The sequence below is a fragment of the Lissotriton vulgaris genome, chromosome 10 (assembly GCF_964263255.1).
Source record: "Lissotriton vulgaris chromosome 10, aLisVul1.2, whole genome shotgun sequence".
NCBI lineage: Eukaryota > Metazoa > Chordata > Amphibia > Caudata > Salamandridae > Lissotriton > Lissotriton vulgaris.
This window is the reverse complement of record NC_141698.1, coordinates 839756231-839780327: the sequence shown is the minus strand read 5'-3', so window position 1 is coordinate 839780327 and position 24097 is coordinate 839756231. Positions and strand designations below refer to the sequence as shown.

The 24097-nt window shown below is 43.2% G+C and overlaps 1 protein-coding gene across 1 annotated transcript in view; it reads right to left on the bottom strand.

Moving 5' to 3' along the window:
- Positions 1 to 24097, bottom strand: part of LOC147688866 (ferroportin-like) — a 230718-nt gene that overhangs the window by 46541 nt on the left and 160080 nt on the right. The window contains exons 5-6 of the mRNA XM_086939832.1: positions 15090 to 15216; positions 12877 to 13131 (exon numbers count right to left, since the gene is read on the bottom strand). Coding sequence (XP_086795958.1) covers positions 12877 to 13131; positions 15090 to 15216 — 382 coding nt within the window. The remainder of the gene's footprint in view (positions 1 to 12876; positions 13132 to 15089; positions 15217 to 24097) is intronic.

Here is a 24097-nt window from a genome sequence, read left to right as displayed (position 1 = left end):
CACTACATTTTTTTTCTTCAGTTTTAATAGTCTTTAATTCTTGATTACTTAAAATCATTGCAATCACAACTTCACATCTCAGTCTTAAAAACTAGATTAATCATTAAAAATAAATTACGAGCAAAACATCTTCCAGCACATAAAATAAGAAACTGTCCTATATAAAAATTTTAAAACGTATCAATAAAATCCAATCACATAAAATCAATAATTACAGAATAATATTGCACATTTTATATTTTAAAGTTGACCGCATGCACAGCATACTATTTCCTTATACATAATGGAAAGATATTCTAAGGAATAACCATTAATTTCAGCTGGAAAACTTTACACATGTTGTAATTCGAGGCACTAATGCTAAGATGCAAAATTACCTGAAACAAAAAGTTCCTAATGTACATTTCATGCACAAATTACATTTCAAGGTGCTACTGTGCAATTATTGCAGGTACTATCATATCAAAGCAATAATAAAGTGCGTCAATTTACTGTAAAGTGCTAATATGCGATAATTACAACGACCATCATATTAAAACAATAATAAAGTGCATCAATTTGCATTAGTAGTGACACGTCTGTTTTGACATGTCAAATTGTTACCCTTGTAGCATTATTACTAAGTAGTAAAGATTATAAGCCAGATAATACTATTAGTCAACACAGCCTGTTCCTTTTGATACCAGGCTGAAGATCGGAATTTAAAGGACTTTTTTCTGAGATGTTTTGGCAAGGAAAGCTCTGCCACTTCTACTTAGACCAACAGAGCTGTTACCTTCCTTGAGGTTTCTTGAATCTTTGACTCACAAGAAGATAATGTCAAGTTTACTGCAGGGACCTTGAAGAATGGTAGAATATGAACATGTTCTGTAGAAAGAGTGGACCCTGTGAATAGTAGCATATTGGTCTGGAAACAGTGCTCTGACTGTGAATCTCTGCTACATAGGGAGCCTTTGCAGACATCTGATGAAATGCATTGTTCTTGCATTTTAGACCCATAAGTAATCTGTTAGCAGCATTACATAGCCATTGTAAGACCATCATGAGGTAGCCTCAGATATAAAATGTTGGAATAAATTGATGTGGGTGTGAAAATGACTGAACCTACATGCACTCACTGAGACAAGTTCAGTCATTGGAGAACCTTCCTCAAAATACTCAAATTGTTGTCTTGATCACATTTGCCATTGGCAGCACCTTTGAGAATTGGGCGTTCATGACTACCCCATATTCGTGGATTATGACAAGTCGGGAACCTTTAGTGATATCAACAAAAATCTCGATTTTAGTTGGATAATTAAAAAATATATATTTCTTCCTTATTCTGTTACTGATCACCAAGACTTAGTTTGCAAATGTTACCTTTTTCGCTTCCTGCTACAACTCAGTTTCTCTGTGTAATACCTGCCAACTGTTAGAAACACTGTTGCTCATGAACTAGGTTTGGTATTTTCCCATTTTTTCTATTTTGTTGCCTTGTAAAGAGAGTATTGCTCCCACACCAATGCCAAATTCAGACAACCACAGAACCTCCCCTTTATTTTGAAAAGGCCCTACTCTCAGTGCTGTAGAGGCAAGCAGTTTTTCACCATTACTGAGCTTTCAATTTGTCAACTCTTATTTGGGGAGGGCAGGCCACATGGTATACAGGGCCTACTGGCCCTCAACTGAGCTGGTTGAGGTTTTTGCCGTTGGGGTCCTGGGGTCAATACGGCTTTGATTCCACTAATTGGGCAAGGTACAACCCTTTCCGCACTTAGCTGATGTCATAACTTATTAGGTAAATGTACTCGCTTAAGTGTCTGTGTGACTTGCACAGCAAAGGTTGGAGTTCTACCTGACTAAAGTGATTCCCACCAAGTGAGTAATCCTAATGGCTGTTATGCATAAATCTCTGTAGATATGAAGCCTTACTTCCATGGCAACAAGCCCTGGAAGTAAAATTGGTTATTGGGAACCGAGAGCCTAATAATAATAATAATAATATATCAGATCTATAAAACAAAGGTATTCTGAACTAATTGTAGTTTGCAATTTCCCCAAGGAAGGCCAAGTTCTCCTGACAATGTATGGAAGTGTACCATCTCATTAATTTGTCTTTTGTCCCTGAAACTTCTGATACCTTTTTGCTTTTTAAGCAACTGTAGAGTCCCTGATCCTGCTGGGACCAATAATCCTGCAAACCGTTGCTCCTCAAAGACACTCCCTTGTGTTTTTCCCTAAGAGGTATACCCTCTATTTGTCCTTGCACCCTGCTGTCTCAGGGACAGATCCCACATTGTCACCCTCTGCACAAGCCCTGGCTGCTAGCACCATATCCTACTTTTTGGTAAAGTAGCATTTCTAAGAAAACCACTGACTAAAGGCAAAAATGTTTTTGGTCTAAAAAATGCACTCATTGCCAAAGTACTCCCCGGAACTGAAGGCAACTACTTTTTGTGTGGATGTGCATGAAAAGGCAGCATGCTGTAACTCATAGTGAACTCAGCCTATGACTGGATACATTTACATACGGATTACCTGCGGACACTCACGAGCAAGGTGAGGCGATTTGCGGCCACACACTTTAAGGAGGGAACCAGGCAGACCATCGGCCGGCAACCCAGGAGCACAGCAACCGCTCCCTCCAGACGCGCCAGCCATACCGGGACTACATATCCCAGCAGGCTCAGCGGCGGCGCGTTCCCTGATGCGCAACACGCGCCAGGAGGGGCTAGAAAAGGACCAAGCCCTCGGGGGAGCGGGGGGACGCTGAATACATTTGCATACGGATTACCTGCGGACACTCACGAGCAAGGTGAGGCGATTTGCGGCCACACACTTTAAGGAGGGAACCAGGCAGACCATCGGCCGGCAACCCAGGAGCACAGCAACCGCTCCCTCCAGACGCGCCAGCCATACCGGGACTACATATCCCGGCAGGCTCAGCGGCGGCGCGTTCCCTGACGCGCAACACGCGCCAGGAGGGGCTAGAAAAGGACCAAGCCCCCAGCGTCGCGGGACGCCCGGGGCGAAGCCCGGGCAAAGGGCGGGCCCTCTGTGGCCCTCAGAGGCCTGAGGAGGCCGGGCTGGGCCATAAATCTTGGCTGGGCATATATAGCTCCCATCCGTCATTCCATCTAGAATACACGGGTTATGTCCTGCCGTGAAACTAGAAGCATGGCCGCTGCAGGAGTTAAAAAGCTTACAGGGACCTTGGACGATTTCATCACCCGTACACACGCATTAATCGATGAAGGGATAATACTTATGGACAGGAGAGTGTCTCAAGACCTGGCCATGGCCAAGCGTTCCTCCCTTGGCCTCATTGCTCAGGCTCAGACACCAAAAACTGATCCCCGGTCAGATATACAGGTCTTGGTACATAATCCCGGAGGTAACGGGGATTTGGATGCCTCAAATATTGTTCAGGATCTGGAGGCTTCACCCAATCTCAACATCTTGACTGAGAGTGGAACGCAATGTAGTGAGTCAAACATCGGTAACTCTACAGCCACCATAAAAGAAAGGGGCCGGCTAGAAGGGGCAATCCCCAAGCAAAAACGTAAAGCCAACAAATCATCTATTCTGAAAGGAAAGAAGGCCATTACTTTGCCTAATCTCCTTAACACTGAAAAACCTCTAGTCGCTCCACCTACTTCCACAGAGGGCTCACTTCCCAACAAGCCTGGTTTACTTCTGAGTCTCCCAGATGATACCATAATCGACCAAAGTCTGGAAGAAATTTTGGAACTTAGTGGAGCCATAGGTAATTCATTAATAACACCACCACAGGATGAGTCCGGTTCAAACATAAATAACACCGTAATTTTCAACATGCTAAAAGTATTATTAGAACCCATAGAGGTAAGATTACGCTGCTTGGAAACGGTCTTAAAAAATATACATAAGGACATAAGTGCCCCCAGCTTCACTTTAAATAATAAACCCACCCAGGTCACTAATCCAACTAAATCCGCTAAGACCCCGTGGTTGCCAATAAAGTGTTGGAGTCTAATAAAATGACGGCTAAGAAACCCAGTAACACCTCAAATCAGGCTGGCTCTAAATCTAAACCCCCTGTAGCAGATCAAACTAAGAAAACAGACACAACACTGATTCCATCCAAAAATATTTCAACCCCCCAGCCCACATCCAGTGATGGTTTATCACAGGCCCCAAAACTTGATACACACGATAAAGCTAAGGGTTTGGTTCGTAGAAATATTCACCTCCCCCCGGATGCCGCGCCCTACGTGGTCATCCTCACTGGAGTCACTGAAATTCGCTCATCAGAAGAAGAATCATACCAGGCTCTCAAAAATAAAGTATGCCACTGGCTAGCTAACAATTATCCCCTTCTGCCAAACATACCAACTAACATCTTAATGATAGAGAGGGCTCCTTGGGTAGGAGGCAACAGAAAAAATCTGCCAGGGGATTGTGTGGTGGTTACTTTCGAGAATCCGGAGGTTGTAGACTTTATCTGCAATAGTGGGGCCCCAAGATATCAGGCGAGTACGGTGACTGCTAGACCTCTCTCGTACTTTTATCTCCCCCACAATCAAGCGGACAATCGCTGGAGCTGGCTTAAAGGTTCACATGACCGCATACCCAGACAGAGACTCAACTTCCCCTGGGACACACAACCCCCTGCCAGGGAGGAGGGCTGGGATGGGGGATGGAACTTGGTGAGGAGTAGAGGAGGTAGACCACGGCAAGGCGGCCCCCTTTACTGTCCCCATCTCATCCAACCCTATCAATACCATCAGCCGTTAAATGGCCCACCTAACCCCTTGCACTTCCCTATAGCGAATCGTTTTGATTGTTTGTCAATCACAGATTGGGTGGACTGACATACTCAGGGCTCCCTGGGGGGACGGAGCACCTGGACTAGTCCAACCTCTCCTCGCAAGGTTGCTGCTACGGCGGACTTGACCATAGTTAATGCATCTTTTACACCCGGAAACAGCTCGGTGGTGAGTGAGAGTCGGGGCGTGGTTATGCCCATTTCCCCTAACACAGACCTAGTACTATGTAAAGTCATCACCTGGAATGTGGCGGGATTAAACGCAAAGGCTTTAGACCCAATATGGCAAGGATTCACTAAACAACATCATATTCTAGGAATCCAAGAAACATGGGATACCACATGTAGTTTCTCTTTGGATGGTTTTTGTAGCTTTTCCATGCCTGCAGTACCAGGAGCAAGAGGGAGAGCAAAGGGCGGTTTACTCACATTGTGTTCCCTGGAACTGGCAGGGGTTTTAAAAAAATTAGATACCGCACCAATTAACACGCTTGCGGTGGAGTGGACCCTACCTGATTCAAAGACTTTCTTACTGATTAATTTTTATAATTCCAAGGAGTCCTCCACCGCGAACGAACATGTGACCTCTTTGTTAAATTTTTTGTCAGTCTATAGGCTTGATTGCACTACCGTCCCAGAGCTGGTCATTCTGGGGGATTTTAACATTCACCCCTGTGAGGGTGGTTGTTTTAACGATAGATATGGGGGCACACCGACTGAAGCCATTCCTCACTTCGAGCACACAAATGAGGGCGAGTATCTTGAGTCCCTCCTAGCTAATCTAAACCTCTATGAATTTGACCAAAGTATCAATGATCCTAGAGCCCCAACCTTTGTCGGGAGAGACGCTAACACCGTTATAGACTACATTTTTGTCTCAAACGGGGCCCTGGCAAAGGCACGTGAGTACAGGGTGGTCACTGTTACTTCCAGTGATCATTATCCTGTCCTCCTGACCTTGGATCTAGGCTGTTTCCTGGCTGGCAGTCCGACAGGCGTGGCAGCTCCAAAGGACCTGAAGTCTAAAGATCAGGGAAGGCGCCTAAAACGGGAGATGATTGTCCCTGATGAATTCTTTCATTCACTTGCCCAAGAATCTGAGGCCAATATGGCAGTGTGTTTGGATTCAACCGCCCGGGGCCCCGAGGTCTTGGCCGCATATGAGGAGATCTGTTTATGGATCTGCAAGAACCTGGAGCGAAGGACAGTCGGGCAAAGGAACACGAAGATCTATAAATGGTTTAATAGTGAATGCTCGAAAAAACATAGTGCCCTGATGAAAGCCATAAAACAAAAACCCAGAGATAGGCTATTAGTGGCCAATTTAAGGAAGGAATATAAAACTGTAGTCCTTAATCGTAAAACCCAAATCAAGGAGGAAGCTTGGGATAGCCTTTTATCTGTGGATGTGCTGAGAGACAGCAAAAAGTTTTGGGCCATTGTAAATCAGCCTTTTTTTCTGAAAACGGGAAATCGGATTTAGACTGTGTCATAGAGGACAATAGATGGCTAGCCCATTTTGAAAAAATCTATGAATCTACAGTCCCTGCTTCACCTGCCAATGTCCATGATCCATCCAAATTGGTTATGGAGTTTAACACCATGGAGGTTGAAAGGGCGATAAGAGACATTAGCAAACACAAGGCCCCGGGACCCTATGGGGTTCCTGCAGATCTCTACATCCAGTACCCACAATTTTGGTCAAAGATTTTAACCAAAGTTTTTAATGCGATTCCCATAGCTGGCTTCCCATCTTCTTGGTCCACCTCCATAATTGTGCCCATATTTAAGAAAGGGAACAGGGGGGACCCGGCCTGCTATAGACCAATCTCCCTGCTGGACTCTGCCGTTAAGATCTTAGGCAGAGTCATCTTGCAAAGACTGGGGGATTGGCTGGAGGAGAGCGGGATCCTTTCAGACTTACAGTATGGCTTCAGAGCACATAGAGGGATGATGGATCAATGTTTAAACCTTCATCTTATCATTAGCAAATACACCGTGGTGAAGGGGGGGCTTCTTTATTTGGGGTTTATGGATTTATCTTCCGCCTTTGATTTGGTCAATCGCTCAAAACTGTGGACTATTTTGCAAAACCTGGGATTGGACACCACCTTGGTTAATTTTCTGCATGACCTTCATTTAAATTTGTTTGCGTCTGTTAGGGTAACGAGGGACGGAAGGTGTACAGCAAAGTTCAGATCAGGGAGAGGGGTCAGACAAGGCTGCATCCTGGCCCCTCTCCTCTTTACACTGTACATCAATGCCTTGGGAAATCCTTGAACTCAGCCACCTTGGATACGCCGTGTATGGGGGGGTTACCTATTCCGGTCCTCCTATACGCGGATGACGCTGTTCTTATAGCTCGGACTGGCACAGGCCTGCAAAGACTTTTGGACCATTTTGGCCTCTTCATGGAAGCCCTCGACCTAAAGATTAACACCGCTAAATCCCACGTCATGGTCGTAGGCTCACGAAAGAAACATATGAAGATTAGATCCTTCAGCTGTAACAACTCGCCAATTTCGAGGGTCCCTTTCTTTTGTTACCTGGGCGTCACTTTTGACGAGAGAGGAACTTGGAAGGCACAAATGAAACTGAAGGAGAATGGAGTAATTAGATCCACTACAGCACTTCTGAGTTTCTCCAAAAGACTGGGCTCGAGACCTATGGAAGCCATGACCAGGATCTACAGAGCCAAATGCGTGGCAATCGCATCCTATGGGGCAGACATATGGGGCTACGTTTCAACCCCAGGTATACAAATTGCTGAAAACAATTTTATACGGGCCCTGTTGTCACTCCCGAAATCTTCTCCCACACATTCAATCCACAATGAAATAGGCATGGGATATGTCTCTGATCTCCTAAAAATGTCCCCAGTGTTATGCTGGATTAAAACCTGGACAAACGAGGAAATCAGTTTGAATCATTGCATCCTTAAAGATTGTATGTCTCTGGACAAAGCTCATAATATACCGTGGCTGGCGTATGTTAGAGCGGCATGCGCGAGGCTAGGGCGCCCGGAAATGTACTCTCTTCCACAAAACCTTAAAAAAGAGGATGTAAAGTGGGTGAAGCAGCACTTTCGAACTTTGATGGAATGTGAAAGGGAAACGGTTGAACTTTGTAAGCCTACGGTGAGATCACTTTTCCAACTTTCCACATCTACAGCTATGGAACCCTATTTAAAATATGTCACAAAGCCTTATCATCGCTTCCTGCTCACAAGGTTCAGATTCAACCTGATCCACCTTGTCCTTGGCTCGCATACAGAATGGGGCACTCCAGAAAATGTTCCCCCTTGTACCTGTGATTGTTTCTCCACACAGGACACTTTGCACCTGGTCATGTTCTGTGAGCACTACCTGGTGCCTCGGAAAAAATTTCCCATCTTGAAACACTTGAATTTTGTCCAGGTACGGCCAGCCTTATTATATCTCCAGATGTTGAACTCGGTGCAGGTCACATACGGTGTAGCTTGTTTTTTGGTAGCAGCCGCCAGACAAAACAAACTAAGAGCTGCCGCATTACCTAATCACCAAATCTGACTCTCATATAAACCTTGGTGAGAATGTTTCTAACATGTCGATATAGGCGTTCCCCACATCTATTGTTTCCTTTTAAAGAAAGAACGTGTCTTTTTGTGTTTTATGAAGGAGTAGCAATCAATTCTTTACACCTGTTTAATAGTATTTTTTAACCTGATTTTATGTATCATGTACTGCTTTTATGGTTTTAACTAACCGAATAAAGTTTTTTGACTGACTGACTGACTGAAGTGGGCTGACACATTGCCCTTTGATGCATGCTTGAGTAGAATGGAGAAAAATGTGAATGACACAACCACAGACAAATGGATGAAGTGTGGCTTAAAACCCAATGAGTAACTATATTGTACATATAGTTTTGATTAACTCAAAAAATCTTGCTAATACAAACCTTAAAAAGCCAATCTTTCTGCCATTGGCTGTCAACCTCTTTATGGAAACAAAGAAACAAAGAAAGGTAAGAAGACAAGGAAGGAAGGAAGATGGAATGTAAGAAAGAAGTCAAGAAAGTAAGTAGGAATGAAAGAAGAAAGAAAGAGAATGAAAGAAAGACCAAAAGAAAGTGAGAAAGACAGAAGAAAGGAAAGAGAGAAAGAAAAAGAAAGCAAGGAAGGAAACAAAAAAGAAAGAATGAGAGAAATGAAAGAAAGGAAAGAAAGTAGGAAAGAAAAAAGGCAGGAAAGAAAGAAGGAAAGTAAGAAAGAGGAACAGAAAGAAGGTAAAAGTAAGAATAAAGAAAGAAAATGAAAAGGAAGGCAGGAAAGAAGGCAAGAGAGATATAAAGTGGGAAGGAAACAAAGAAAGATGGAAATAATAAAATATATATTTTTAAAGTGTTACAAATTATACACAATAAAGGCTGGTTTTCTTCCGGGGCAAAGTTTATTAAAGAACCATTTCTGAAATTGAGTCAAGAATAAACATGCTATGAAGAATTTTCCGCTAATTAATTCACATGTATAATATTGAAGCTTTCGGTTTGTGTACTGCATGAATAGTAACAGTTTCAATGAACCACCAACAGTCAAATACACAATGGACACTGTGAAAGGACTTTGCAAAATCATGAGGCCTGTGCTCACATCTGCTATAAAGCATCTTGCTTTCACCTCAGGCTCTAAACACAAATGCAACACTAAAGTAATTATAAAGTAAAAACAAAAACATTGGCACTGAAGGGAACCACTTCTGTGCAGATGTGCTTATTGTGAGCGACCCATTACAGTCTTTCAAAGTGAAGTTAACCAGTGGCTGAGCAGGCTGGTCCATTTCCCTATGCTGTATGCTGTAGCGGGTGATAGCAACATGTGAAGAGTGGTGGCTGAAAGTACATTTAATTAAGTATAGTATACATATAATTTAGTTAAAATTAAGAACATTTTTTTTTAAATGACTTCAAAATAAAGGAGGCCGGTGTAAGGATTGGGAATCAATAAATAAAAACAAAAAACGATTAATTGGAAACAATATGATATAATAATCAATGTAAGCAACTGGGGTGTGGTTAACTGTGAGTTATGCTCCCTCCCAGCCAAGCAGCAATTAAGCAAGATCAAATAAAATATTTTGTCTCGAGACAGTAAAAAAGTATGAATGAATGAGAAAGAGGAAGCCTTTGCAGTTGACTGATGATGGAGCAAGGTTCGGGAAGGGTTGAATTTTTTTTCCTGTCAAAAGTTTACCTTAGGACTTAGAAACTTTGCTGGAGGTTTAAAATCTTCAAAGAGGTAAAGCTGGAGGCTGTAGCCAAACAGCACTCCACAAGATCAAGTGCATGTTTTTCACGGTCCCATAGTAGCCTGATACTTAATGGACAAATGTGTGGGTATGAAAACTTAGAAAATGCAGTCGGTAAGTTACATCTTTTAGGAAAGAAACCTTTGCAATTTATCCAAGTCCTCTAGGAATTAAAAGTTTCTAAGCTTTAACTTTTAGTATAAGCTCTGGAACTTCTTCCCTGGTACTCCAACAGTCTCCATATTCCCATTAAAATGTTCCTAGGCATAAGTCCAGAGGTCCAGGTTGTGGGAAAGTTCTCTTTCTTTCCCACTCAAGTTCAAAGCAAAATGCCCCATTACAACTAGTTCCTAAGGTTTCTTTTACTCCATCTGCAGGGCCTTCTCCATTCCAGAGCAGGGCCTTTTCCACTCCTCAGAAGAAGCAAAAGTATTCTACATGTGCTACGAGATGGTGCATTTCGACTAGTCTACTGGTTCTCTTTTTGATAGGCAAAACTTCTTCTGTACACAGGATCTACTTTACTCGCCCACCTCATCAGGAGAGTCTGTTCTAAACAGGTCATTGATCACTTTTCCTACATCTGTCAGCAAGAGGCTATCTATCTTAGCTGATAAAGCATCTTGGAGTTCCTAAGGTGCAAGATAAACCTAGACACAGTTCTCTACACAAGTTTCTCAGGCAGCTGAAAAGTCTTCTTTATTTCTCCTGCTCCAGTTATTTTTTTTTCTTGAAAAAGTCTATGCAGCTGTTCATAATAGACAAACTAAATTTCTGATTGGCAACACACTCATAGCAAATCAACCTAACGTTCTTGCCGTATCTCTGCGTAATTTTACCTCAATGTGGCCAGGATCTCATAAGCAATGCCTAATTTGTGCAGGAAGGAGTGTCAATCAAGCTCTGCTCAAAAGTCTGCGGCCGGTGTAATTAAGCGTTGGTACACGGAATACCCCAGCTGGGAGACTTTGTTCTACTACCTAACCCTCCTTGACCCCTTTTTTCACTCTTGCAGGTTCCTGCTTTCTGTTTGTGACTGGTTTGCCATCATTTTCCCTCTCTCTTTCCGATCTGTGTGTTTTTCCTTCTCTTGCACCCAAAAATAAGTGCTGTTGCCCCCCAACAGCATCCACCCGCTCAAGGTAAGCACTGCCTATATGCAAACAGTGCTTTGCTGCTAAGGTTTGTTTGAATGATGGCTTCTATTGCAAGATGGCAACCCCATATGTTCTCCAAACGTATATCCTTCTCCCCCCAAAACCCACTTAAGGATAGCCTACTGTTGTCTCAAAAGATAAAGACAATCCCTGCCCCTCTAGGACACACCTAGTCCCTACACCATGGGAGGAAAGCCTCCACTGTGGCTTGGAGGTACCTTCTAAACTTAAGAAACAAATGTCACAGTTGCTAATTACGGAGATTTGACCTAGGTTTGTGGTCTTACTTTCCCGGAGTCCATTCTACTGCACATGTGGTTATTGACCACAAGGCTCCAGTGATAATGAAGTGTAAAGTAGGAAAATTAGGTCCAAGCTCTGGTGGGGGGGGTCTGCCAAGGAAACAGGATCTGCCTTTTGTTAACATTAGATAACGTTCAGGGAGGTATTAATATTAAATACAAACAAGGCGTATAGGCAATCAAAACCAAATGTATTCAGTGACTTTGTCCTACCTTTACATCTACTTGCTACTAGTGATTATTAGTGGGTAAAGTATCTCCTTAGTACTTGCATTTCCGATTTAAATACTACGCAGTTGCGCAAACCGGGTTCACTTAAAGCTGACTCATCACAGTCTGAAATCTGATAATTTAATTACAAATAACATTTCATTTTTGTTTGAACACAATCTTACATCCTGTTGAATCAACATGTGCTATTATGCGTGCTACATTAATATCTAAAACAGTGTTGAAAAACATCTCTTTCGAGCTTACTTATGATATTTGATCCTTGTGCAGCTGGTGCAAAATTTGGTGCACATTTTACAACTAACTTACTAAATATTACACTCCTGTCTCTGAATTGGGCACACGTCAGCAAGCAGGACCTGGCCATTTCCGAGTTACTGATCAGAAAGTGGAGACAGCCAGGCATCAGTTCCCTGCCAAAGGCAGTCAGATAGAGAGCATCCTCCTGCGTTCCTGCAGCAGGTTGCCTGATGCCACAGTACAGGCCCTCTAGGGATCTCACTTACCAAGTGTCAGGGGCCTTTCACTTGGGGGTGTCTCTGTTCTTCTTGACTGGCTTTTGCTGGTTGGAAGCCTGACGTCACCTACCTTGCACTGCTGGTTCTGAAAATTGGGGTATCTTCTCCTTGGTCTGCCTTTCACCAAATAGTTTTTTTTACTGTAAATTATTTTTCTAACCAATGAAATTAAGTTTCTTTTCCAATTTGCTTTCATAGCACTTCTGTTCCAGCGGCCATGCTGTTCTCAGAAATGGAAAAGGAGAACAGCAGACCCTTTCTTCACGCAAAGAAATTCCTGCCTACATCATCAAGGAGACTCCCTTGACGCCAGAGGGTCTAATACGCCAGGTAATGTATAGGCCCCGGCTGCTCAGAAATTAAAATACTAGTTGTCCAGAAGTCAAAAACATCAGAAGACTGACAACAAAATGAGAGATTGCCAACAATAATGCATAACTTAGGTGGGCAAATAACTTTGTGGATCTGGCCATGAATGAGCAGTAGCATAGAACAACTTCTTGACCTCTAACAATATTGTCATGCCACCCAAAGCAAAGTTGGAAAACACTTTCAGTTGTATGATACTTTAATTTCCTATCAAACACGCCTTACCTTGCATATTGATGTGTTCCAGCTGCCTTTCTATATAATGCTCCCCTATAGAGTGTGAAGCCTTTACAGCCAACTGAGGAACCATTTGATAGACTCTGGCCAAAAATATAAACTCCACCAGAAGAGAGACCACATTCCATCCTAGGATGAAACCACAACCAATGACATTGGACGCCCAGGTCATGACCTGGCCGACAGAAAGAGGTGCAAAGATATTGATGACTTGGTCCATTCTTCTTACAGTTGCATTCATTCCTAGGAGGTAAAGACAAAAATGTCTTAAACAAGCTATGTCGATAATATTAACCAGCTAAAAATGACAATCCTATACCCTGGGTAAACCATGCTGTTGGGATTCCCTGTTTGTCCGATTTATTTCTGGTAAATTAAGTATAGTTATTTGCATTATTGATCATCATGTTCTACCTCTGGTAATTATGACATTCTATTGTATTAAATTGTAATTACATTTATGTAACTTATGAGGTCATGACAATGTTAGAAAGTGGCATCATGTTTACAACATTACAATGTATTATGTGGCAAAAGTATTTCGCCAACATTTTAACCTTACTATACAGTACGCACAAAGGTTATCTTACAAACTAGTCTAATATGAGCCTAACGCTGTAACTTGTGATTATCGATGTTACCATAAACAGCTAGGGCCGGAATGAAGATAAAATAGAGTTTATGTCACTCTATCTGTTGATAACTGCAGAACATTCCTCCATTTCACATTTTATTTTGCCTTGCTTACTTCTCACATTGTCATTGTATACTCCAGTATATAATGTACTTGACACATTGTTACAGGTGTGATGTAAGTTTATACGATTTTACTTTTGTCGCACTATATCTCTCCTCCCATTTCTCTTCTATTGTTCTATTAACAGTATAGATTTAATATAATATAATTACATCATGGGAGAGTATGTAGCGTTACAGCCAGAGTTGCCAACTTTGGAACTACTGAACCAGGCTCTAGTCTCAACGGCAGCAGCACAACATCCTGTGATTCTGGACAAATCACTTAATCTACCTGTGCCTAAAAAATAAATAAATGTGTCCTTGAGTAATGTAACTGGTGCTCATGTACAGCATTCCAGTATATTCAGGACAAGTTTACGCTACATAAAAGCTGCAAAACAAAAACCCCACACATTAACTACATTCCCCAGCTATCTGTGCACCTCCATATAATGTAGATGTTCGAATAGAAGTATGAACACGTGCAATATCCCATTCCTGTAGGGCAGTGTACTACCTTGTATAGTCATGAGAGTTATTATTTAACTTTTGAATCATTTAATTTCCTTTTAATTTGGATGATTTGTGCATGGTCTGTTATTTGCCTGTAATTTAGCGAAACTGATTGTACCGGATTTAGTTTTCTGTTTGTTCACTACAAGTGAAATAGATTATTTGCATCATTACAATTAGGAATTATGAATTTTACTAATAACTTATTTGAACTTTAAGAATTTGACTTCTTTAGTATGATAATTTAAGTTATTTTTTGCATTAAGACTTATTCTGAAATCAATTGGTAAAATTATTTTAATGAGCATTCTTATTTCACAAAATCATACATGGTGTGTTCTGCCTGTCATTACCTTATTTACTCACACTTACATTTTACCAATATGGCAGAGCTCCAGGGTGAGGGATATGTAAAAAGGTGGTGAACAGCAAAAATGTTGTGACTATAAATACATTTATTGCAAGTAGTGTTCCACCCTAAAATGGTTTGGAGATTTGTTCCTGTCAAGTGCACGAATAAATCAATTTTTGGGGCCGGGAAGTAGCTAACCCACCCCCAAAATTGGTTTGAGTGAAAGGGAAATGGTAGATACACTAATTTCTGGAAGACGATGGTGATCAAATGCTCTGTATCTTTCATCAAACAAAAATTGTTGTACTCTGCTGACACAACTTGGCAACAAGAATTGAGGGAAAAATATGTAGTTAGTTTGGGGGGGCATTAAAATTTACATCAAGTATACAACTATAACACCTCAATTTAGATACAAATGTAATTGTGTGCATTCAACGTTCACATAACAATCAGACTGACATGAAGGTGTCTGACCCTCAGTAACATCCTGTTCTGGAAGTGAGTGATTGTGCCACCAGGTTCATCATACCAAACAGGCTTCCTTTTGTAGTAGTGCGGAATTCAAGAAAAGCAGTGTGTAATGCTAGTGACTTACCAGCCAGTTGTCCTCTGTTGTCCCCAGTGATAACCACAATCCAGTCTTTCTGAATGGTAATTGTCAGTGCGGTACTTGCAAGATTAGCCATATTTGCCAAAATAATCACAACTCCATAGCAGAACACCTTGTGGGAAGACAGTAATAACAAAAGATCCGATTGGTAACATTTTAAAGCACTTAAACTTGAGTCCACCTTCAGTTTATCAGAAATATAAACATGATGTGATTCTCAGTAAATCGGTGGGCTATTAAAGTGAGACCTGATACAATTTTGGGAGGTAAATGGAGCCCTACTGCAGTGACACAAGCTTATTTCTGGTGCCATGAATAATCACCTCTATGTTAAAATCAGGAAAATTATTTAGAAATGCTCAATCAGGATGCACCTTTTGGGCTTAAACTAACCATTATGCTATAACTGGCTGGACAAGGGTGGAAAACTAGAAACTACTGCAGGGTGAATATAATTTGAATCACAGTTTGGCACAAGGAAGCATTAGCCAGTGGCAACAGGCGATGGGTATTATCTTTCTGTTGGAAAGTGCATTATTTGTAGTGATAAGTAGTGACTTACTACTAGTAATAAGGCCACAAACACAATAAAAGGGTCAGTCAAGGTCTCAATAAACTATTTACTTGCTCCACCCTAGTGTTGTAATCGACCATGGCCGTGTTAGCGCTTAGCTGAACTGCACGTTTTCCCGCTTAACTTGGCTATACACGAAAACACCATTTTGGATGTTACGGCGGCCATCTTAGGCCATAAGCGGCCTCGTGGCTAGCGTGCCCGTTAGTCCGTTGTCCGTACCACTGACCACTTGAGTTTGCCCAGCAACAGGCTATTTTTAGCACTGGTCAAGCCTGTACATGCGCAGTCCCCACTGACCAGTCACCCCTTAGGAATGTGCCGCCAAACTGACCAGCGGGGTTGTAACCCTCCAATAAGCTGGCTGTGTTCCAGAAAATGACCATATATGTACATAATGCCTTGTAACTTTGTGCCGCCTATCTTTTATTACCTGTAAATTGTATAAAAGACCGAGTCACACCGATGTTCGGTGTGATACTTCTTGCATTACCGAAGGGTGCTGTAGGAATGTACCACCACCCCATGGGGTCCTAATAAACTTGTTCTATGAATTTTACAGTTTCCGTGCCAACAGTTCTTGAATGTAAGTGGGTTATCTACGGAGCATGTAGGCCTTGGGAACCCCAATACTACAAATTGGCGACCACGAAGGGACTCATCGGCGACTCGGATGCCCGAAGGAGAGGTCGTGACGAAGGTCTGGAAACTCGCCATGGACGCGTACGCTGCCACCGAGTGACCCGAGTCTTGGCACCCCCGGTGTTTCTTCCTTTCCTTCTGATCTGACCTTCCAGGTGGCGCCGGTCTCCGACTGAGTTTTCGATCATCTGCGTTGCTGGGAAAGTGCCGTTTGGCTGATTCGATTACAAGACCTTGGCAGTTGGAATCTGGACATTTGAGATTTTGGGTAAGATTTGTGATCGGTAAGGTAGTCTGTGGACGCTTACTGAAGTCCTATGATTTGTGATCGGTAAGGTAGTCTTCGGACGCTTGCCGGAGTTCTATGATCTATGATTTTGATTTGAGTTAGCTAACGTTTGTGAATTTGTGACCTTTGAATCTATATGTGTAGTGCACTTCACATAGGCAGGCATGTAGAGATGTTTCTCTAATTTTGTTTCTTTCCTTCGAGCGGCACATTTGTGTGAAGTACTGTAAGTGCCATTTTATACGGTGTCACGCTTTCGTGATACTTTTTGAACATGCCTGTTTTAAGCACACTCCGAGGGATGTGCTGTCTTGGAAATGGTACCACAATTAGGTTAGCGGAAGCACAGCCGGCTCCCCCAGAAGGAACACCAAATCGTGATATGTACATTAAATTTGGCCTTCCCCTATAATGTACAGTAAATTATGGCATAAGTATACAAAGTCAGATCCTGAATTGCAATGGCCTCTACATGGGTCGTTCGATTTACGTAAAGTCCAGTTTGTGGAGCAATGTTTGTTTCAACGAAGGTCTAGACAAAACATGTTTGATTGTGTGCGAATGTGGGAGAAAGCGGTGCGCGAACGAATGAAACGTGAAGTTGCCTTGGCGGACAAAGAGCAGCGCAAGGCTGCTCGGGATAAGGCTTTACAGCTTGAGGAAAAGGAGGCACAGGAGAAGAGAGAGAGAGAGGAGCGGGAACGTAAATTGCAAACGACTGGTCAATTCCCTATTCGTCGACCGCTTTATCCTGTCCTTAATAATGAAATTGATGATTTTTCATTGCTAGATCGGTCGCCGCCTCCGTACGTTTCGCCTACGGCTCCAGCTGCAGATTCGGAGAATGAAGGACAGGATAAGCCGGGAAAGAAGGGTGTATCTGGTCTCAGGTTTTCTGCGGAGAGATCCGCACATTTACGTAGTTGGGCTCGTAAAGTGAATACGAATTTTGATTCTCAATCTGACGTTGTTGCGGAAAGGGGTAATTGGACAGATCAAGAATTATTGTATTTTCTGGCTAATTTGGCAGATGAAGTTGTTACCGCATATCGTCAGTTTTCAGATACGTTAGAAGATAAAGCTGTGTCAGTTCACCGTGAGAATCTGGATAAAGGTTTATTTGATCTTGCAGATGTTGATGCCCTTTACAAGCAACTGATCCAGCTGCGAGATGAGACTACCAGATTGCGGGACGAGCGGAAAAAGAATAAGGAGTCCGGGCCGGAGTCTAATGGGCAGTCTAAGGAGTGTTCTCTCCGGGGTTCAGATAAGAGTTCTGCATTGCATGTTATGCCTATGCGTGAAGCCGCACCCTTGTATGTTCCACCTAAAGGGGAAGGTACAGATGATGATAAATTGTCGAAGGATGCCAAGGGATATTTTGTATATAATTGGGTATATACGCCTTGGAACAGAGCAGATGTTATGGCATTGAAAAATTCTTTACCTGATCTTCGTAAAAATCCAGCGGCATTCTATGAAGGGGTGGAAGGGGCTATTTCGTCTTGTGTGATGACTCTTGTTGACATAGATCTGTTTTTTGGGTTAATTCTTCCGCCAGATATGTGGAGACAGATTCGTAAAAATAATGATGAAACGATACTTGGGGGAACTTGGAAAGAAATAACGGCAGTCGATTTAGACAGGGAACCGGCATGTAAGCCTTGCCAGTTGATCTTGGATCTCCCGGCGGCTATTTTAAATAAATTAAAAACGCTTGTGCCTTCTAAAAAGATCAATTGGACTATGTTAGCTTCGTGCAAACAAAAGCCAGATGAAACGGTTTCAGATTTCTTTACGCGCTTCGAAGAGGCGTTTCATGATTACAGTGGTCAATCTTTGACGGAGGATACAGGTAGACATTTGTTTGTAGATAAGTATGTAGCTAATCTCCTACCGGAGATTGCAAAGCGATTGAAAGCGAGTGAAAGTTCCTGGGCCACGGTGACCCCTGCGTCTTTGTTAACTATGGCTCAGTATTATGAGCGGCAGGAGTTGGAGACTAAAGAAAGTATTGATAAAAAGGCGAAAGAATTGAAAACGAAGGTGATGTTGGTGCAGGTTCGGGGAACACAGGGTAGAGGGAGTGATAGAGGTAGGCGAGGTGGAGGAAACACGTCGTACGGTCATACGGATATAGCGGAGGATCAATGTGCGTACTGTAAAGAGTTTGGGCATTGGGCTGATGATTGTCCGGTACTTCGTGAACAACGTAGTCAGCGTGGTCGTGGAGGTGGTAGGTCGAGAGGAAGTTATACGGGAGTAAGAGGTGGTGGAAGTGATCGTGGAAGGGCTGAGGAGAGGGGCCGTGGCCAGGATGAACGAAATACTTTTGATAGACGAAACCAATACCAGATATCGGAGGGTGAGCATGCGGAGCACCAGGATTATGTGCATGCATAGGACTGCGTAGGATGGGGTGCGGAATCAATTGAAGTGCCGGTAGATCAGAAGAGTCCATATGTAACAGCGGGCATTTTGGGTTCTACTGATCAATTTCTAGTCGACACAGGAGCTACTCATAGCGCTTTGTCAAAAAACTTGGTTCCGAGGACTCCCCTGTCTGGCGAAATGATAACATGTGTAGGGTTCGATGGCACACCCTCCCCTAGCCCATTGTCAAAACCCCTTGCACTTTGTATTGACAAATTTTTTAGTTTTGGCCAATTTTTGTTATCGCCCCATACACCAGATAATATCCTGGATATTGATTTGCTTAAATATTTTCGAGCAACGATACGGTGCGCTCCTGAGGGAGTGCGGGTCATCCTGAATGACAATGATCCTGACTCAGACAGATTTTGCACTATACTAGACATTCCAGCTATGGCCTCTCTCCCACACACGTTATGGGCGACCTCGGATACGGATGTCGGAGAGATGCGTATTCCACCTATTCATATTACTGTTAAGGAGGGGGCCTCTCTGCCACGGGTACCACAGTATAAGATTTCGAGGGAAGGTGAAATTGCCCTGACACATATTGTCCAAGATTTGATAACTGCAGGAGTGGTGGAGGAGGTTCCTTATAATGTTTGTAACAGCCCTATTCTTCCGATCCTTAAGAGAGATACTGACGACAAAGTCTATCGGTTTATTATTGACTTGAGAGAGATTAACAAAATTGTCATTCCTCAATACCCGGTGGTGTCCGACATTACGACCTTGCTTACATTGGTGCCACCAACGGCCATGACCTTTAGTGTAATTGATTTGAAAAACGCGTTCTTTTCCATCCCTGTCCATCCTGATAGCAGATATTTGTTTGGCTTCACGTTAAATAATAAATCGTATAGATTTTGTCGTGTTCCTCAAGGTTACACTGAGAGCCCAAGTATCTACAGCCAGGCTCTGAAAAGACAGCTTGATTCCTTTGAGTTACAGTCTGGGGTTGTCCTTATCCAATACGTGGATGACCTTCTGCTTGCTGCAGATTCTTATGCACAATGTGAGGAGAGTACGATTGCGTTGCTTTCTTTTCTGGCACAGAATAATCACAAGGTTTCTAAGAAAAAGCTCCAATACTGTAGACCCAAGGTGACCTACCTCGGTCATCTTTTGTCTAAGGAGGGGCGTGCATTAACATCAGATCGAATTCAGGCGATTTTAGATACACCAGTCCCCCGCACACAGAGAGATGTACGCGCCTTCATAGGGTTAACGTCCTTTTGTAGGCAGTGGATCATGGGGTTTTCGCACATAATAAAACCCTTGCTAGCATTACTGTCCAAAGCTACACCAATGCCCCTTGAATGGACAGATGAATGTCAAAATGCTTTTGAACAATTGAGACAGGCCCTCTGCTCTGCCCCCGTATTAGGTACACCAGATTACACGAAGATTTTCACATTGTAAGTGCACGAGAAAGATGGGTGCGCGTTGTCAGTGCTGGTGCAAGCACACGGGGATAAGCAGAGGCCCTGTGCGTATTTCTCTGCCATTCTTGATCCTGTAGCACGAGGGTTACCTGGGTGTTTTCGAGCAGTTGCAGCAACAGCAGTAGCCATACGGCAGAGTGAGGGAATAGTGTTATCGCACAAATTGTTGGTGCTGGTTCCCCATGCAGTGGATGCTCTGTTAAATCAAACAAAGACCCAATATCTCACGAGTGCTCGTTTGACAGGATATGAGCTTGCACTTTTGGCGCAACATATCACACTGAAAAGATGTGCTACCCTGAACCCTGCCACTTTATTGCCCTATCCGGTCGAGGAGGGCCAGGAAGAAAAACATCATGACTGTGTTTTCCTGACCGAGGAACAGACAAAGGGTCGTGTCGACTTACAGGATATGCCACTTCCAGATGTGGATGGGGAACTGTGGGTTGATGGATCGTGTTTGAGGCTGCCAGATGGTACGACTTCCGCAGCCTATGCGATCACGACACTTAAAACGGTGGTAGAAACAGCACGGATACCCCAGAAATCGGCTCAGGCAGCAGAGCTGATAGCTTTAACAAGAGCCTGCGAGTTGAGTGCTGGCCTATGTGTGAACATATACACGGACAGCCGGTACGCCTTCGGAGTAGCACATGACTTCGGGCTACTCTGGAGAGAGCGTGGGTTTTTGACTTCTCACGGAGTACACATTATGCACGGAGAATTAGTGCGTGATCTCCTAAACGCGTTGCTTTGTCCAAAGAAAGTAGCGATAATAAAATGTAGCGCCCATAAAAAGGTCATTGATAAGGTGGGTCAGGGAAATGCCTTCGCAGACAGCATAGCGAGACAAACGGCTATGTCTCGAACTGACTCCCCCATGTATGTGACACAATCACAGGCTGAGCGATGGAGCGATGCTAGAGCAGAAATTTTAGACATTCAGAAATCAGCTACTGAATCAGAACTTGCGGAATGGGCAGCAGATGGAGTGCTAGATGATGAAGGTTGTTGGAGAAGCAAGGACATGGAGAAATGGAAATTGCCTGCAGCTTACTTGCAAGCGATGGTTCAGATGGCACATGGGTTGGCGCATGTGGGAGCTCTTGCAATCACTCGACTGCTAACACGAGTTTGGGAACATTCCGAGATTGCTAATACTGCCAAGAGAGTAGTGCAGACCTGCCTGGTATGTTTGCAACACAATCCTGGAAAGGGGACCCATACTCCGAAAAGAGGGTTCGTTCCACCTTCCGCACCATTCGAGGTACTCCAAATGGATTATATCCAGCTTGAGCGTTGCAACAATCTGAAGTACGTCTTAGTGGTGGTATGTGCTTTTAGCAAATGGGTTGAGGCCTTCCCCACGAAAGACAATACAGCTCTAACAACGGCTAAGGTGTTGCTTAAGGAGTTTTTCCCTCGCTTTGGAGTTTGCAAATTTTTGTGGAGCGATAATGAGCCTCATTTTGTTGGGAAGATTGTGGAGTATGTACTGAAGGGGTTAGGGATTCAGCAGAAGTTTCATGCTGTGTTCCACCCTCAGTCGGCAGGTCTAGTTGAGCGGTACAATGCTACGTTGAAACTCAAATTTGCTAAAATAATGCCTTGTAACTTTGTGCCGCCTATCTTTTATTACCTGTAAATTGTATAAAAGACCGAGTCACACCGATGTTCGGTGTGATACTTCTTGCATTACCGAAGGGTGCTGTAGGAATGTACCACCACCTCATGGGGTCTTAATAAACTTGTTCTTTGAATTTTACAGTTTCCGTGCCAATAGTTCTTGAATGTAAGTGGGTTATCTACGGAGCATGTAGGCCTTGGGAACCCCAATACTACACTAGGTAGCTGTCAACGAGGAGGCAGGCATAACTTAGGAGACAGGAGTGTAAAGCATTTAAAAACACAAATACATTACATAAGAAAGACACAACACACAATAAAAATCCAACTCCAATTTATAAAAATAGATTATATTTTTATGAACAAAAAGATACCATATAACAAAAGTCCAATGTAGGGAGCCAGAGATACCATGTTTTAAAGAACAAAACCTTTGTAGTGCTTAAAAACATATAGCCCCACTTTGAGACATCTGGTCGCACTTGACCATGACAAAGTCAAAGATTGAGGCAGACTGCGATAAACCCCTGGTTGGAAACACTAAGCGGGAGGCCTCGGTTAAAATTTACCTTCGGACTTAGAAGCTGTTCTGGAGGATTTTCTCTCAACATCCAGCGATGCCCTTCAGCTGGCATTCCTATGTAACATCGTTACGGACACCAATCATATCCTGCTCCAGAGCTTTCAGCAGTAGGAACCTTAAATCCAGGTCTTGTCGCTGTTAAAGATAGCCTGCATGACTATGGATGTCAAATCAGTCACCTTATGGAGCTTCTTTCCAGAAGTTGCTCCAAACGTCTGGAATGTCTTCCTGAAGCTCCTCGTGAGGGTTCAAAGAATCCAAAACCCAAATCCAAGAGCCTAGAACCTCCTATATGGTTCATGGAATGTCTGGACTACAATTCCCACAATATACCTGGCTAAATCCTTAAAGATCCACTGGACGCACTCCAGGTTGAGGACTCTTGGTAGAGATGATGCAGGTGGGCTCTGTTAACCTGCAGCTTGCAGGGAGTCCACTCCTTGATCCTTCTTATAGCAAGGCAAAGTCTTCAGGGCAATAGTACCAGCTTGTGCAGCAGGGGCAGTCCTTCAGAGTGCAGTCCTTTGGGTGCAAATCAGGATTCCAGCAGGACAGTCCTTTTTTTCCTTGTAGTTTCAGGCAGTAGATCTGAGGAGCTATGCAGTTCTTTCATATTTATCTAGTATTTCTGGGCGTCAAGCAGGGGGTCAACCCTGACTAATGGGATGGAGGGTGCCACCCAGGTGTATGGCCACTTCCTCCAAAGTGTGGCATATTCTTGTCCTAGAAAGCACTATTCTCTCAAAATACAAAATGGAGAAAGTCTCTCCAGAGGAGCTGGATCAGGCCAAACCAACCTACTAATGTGGCTAATTTTCCTAAACACTCCCTTCCCAACCCTCTCCCTAATCTAATTACAGAGGCTCCTCTGTGGTTTGGTGACAGGATCTCCCGTGCAGTCCTAAAGTGTCATTCTCCCTTTGAAGACTAGTTTGGCTACCCCTCACCTGGTACCTGACATCTGCCTTGCATCTTGTACTTCTGCACCCACAGGAAACCCATTGTTTCGCTAGCAGGACTTTTCACACCTCATTAGAGCAACATGGGCAGAGTTTGGCCAATCAGGAGAGAGCAGCTAAAACGCTGGATTTTTGCTCACAGAAAAGAAAGTTTAACAACATATTTGTTGTCATAGTTATTATAAATCTAACAGTGGCAAGTTTTTGGATTCATCTTATGTATTAATTAGATACCTAGAAGTATATTTTTAGGTGGCTCCTGTCAATATTTATACTAAAATAAAATATTGCAATGTTAGCCTATGTGGCTGTTCTCTATATTGGAGAAAATGTAATTGGTCAGTTTTTCCCTTACCGGGGCTTATAAACATCTTTTATAATGTCCCTGCTTATAGTGGCAAAGCACCCTACCCCTGGAGCACCCCGGGGAGACCTAAGGGAT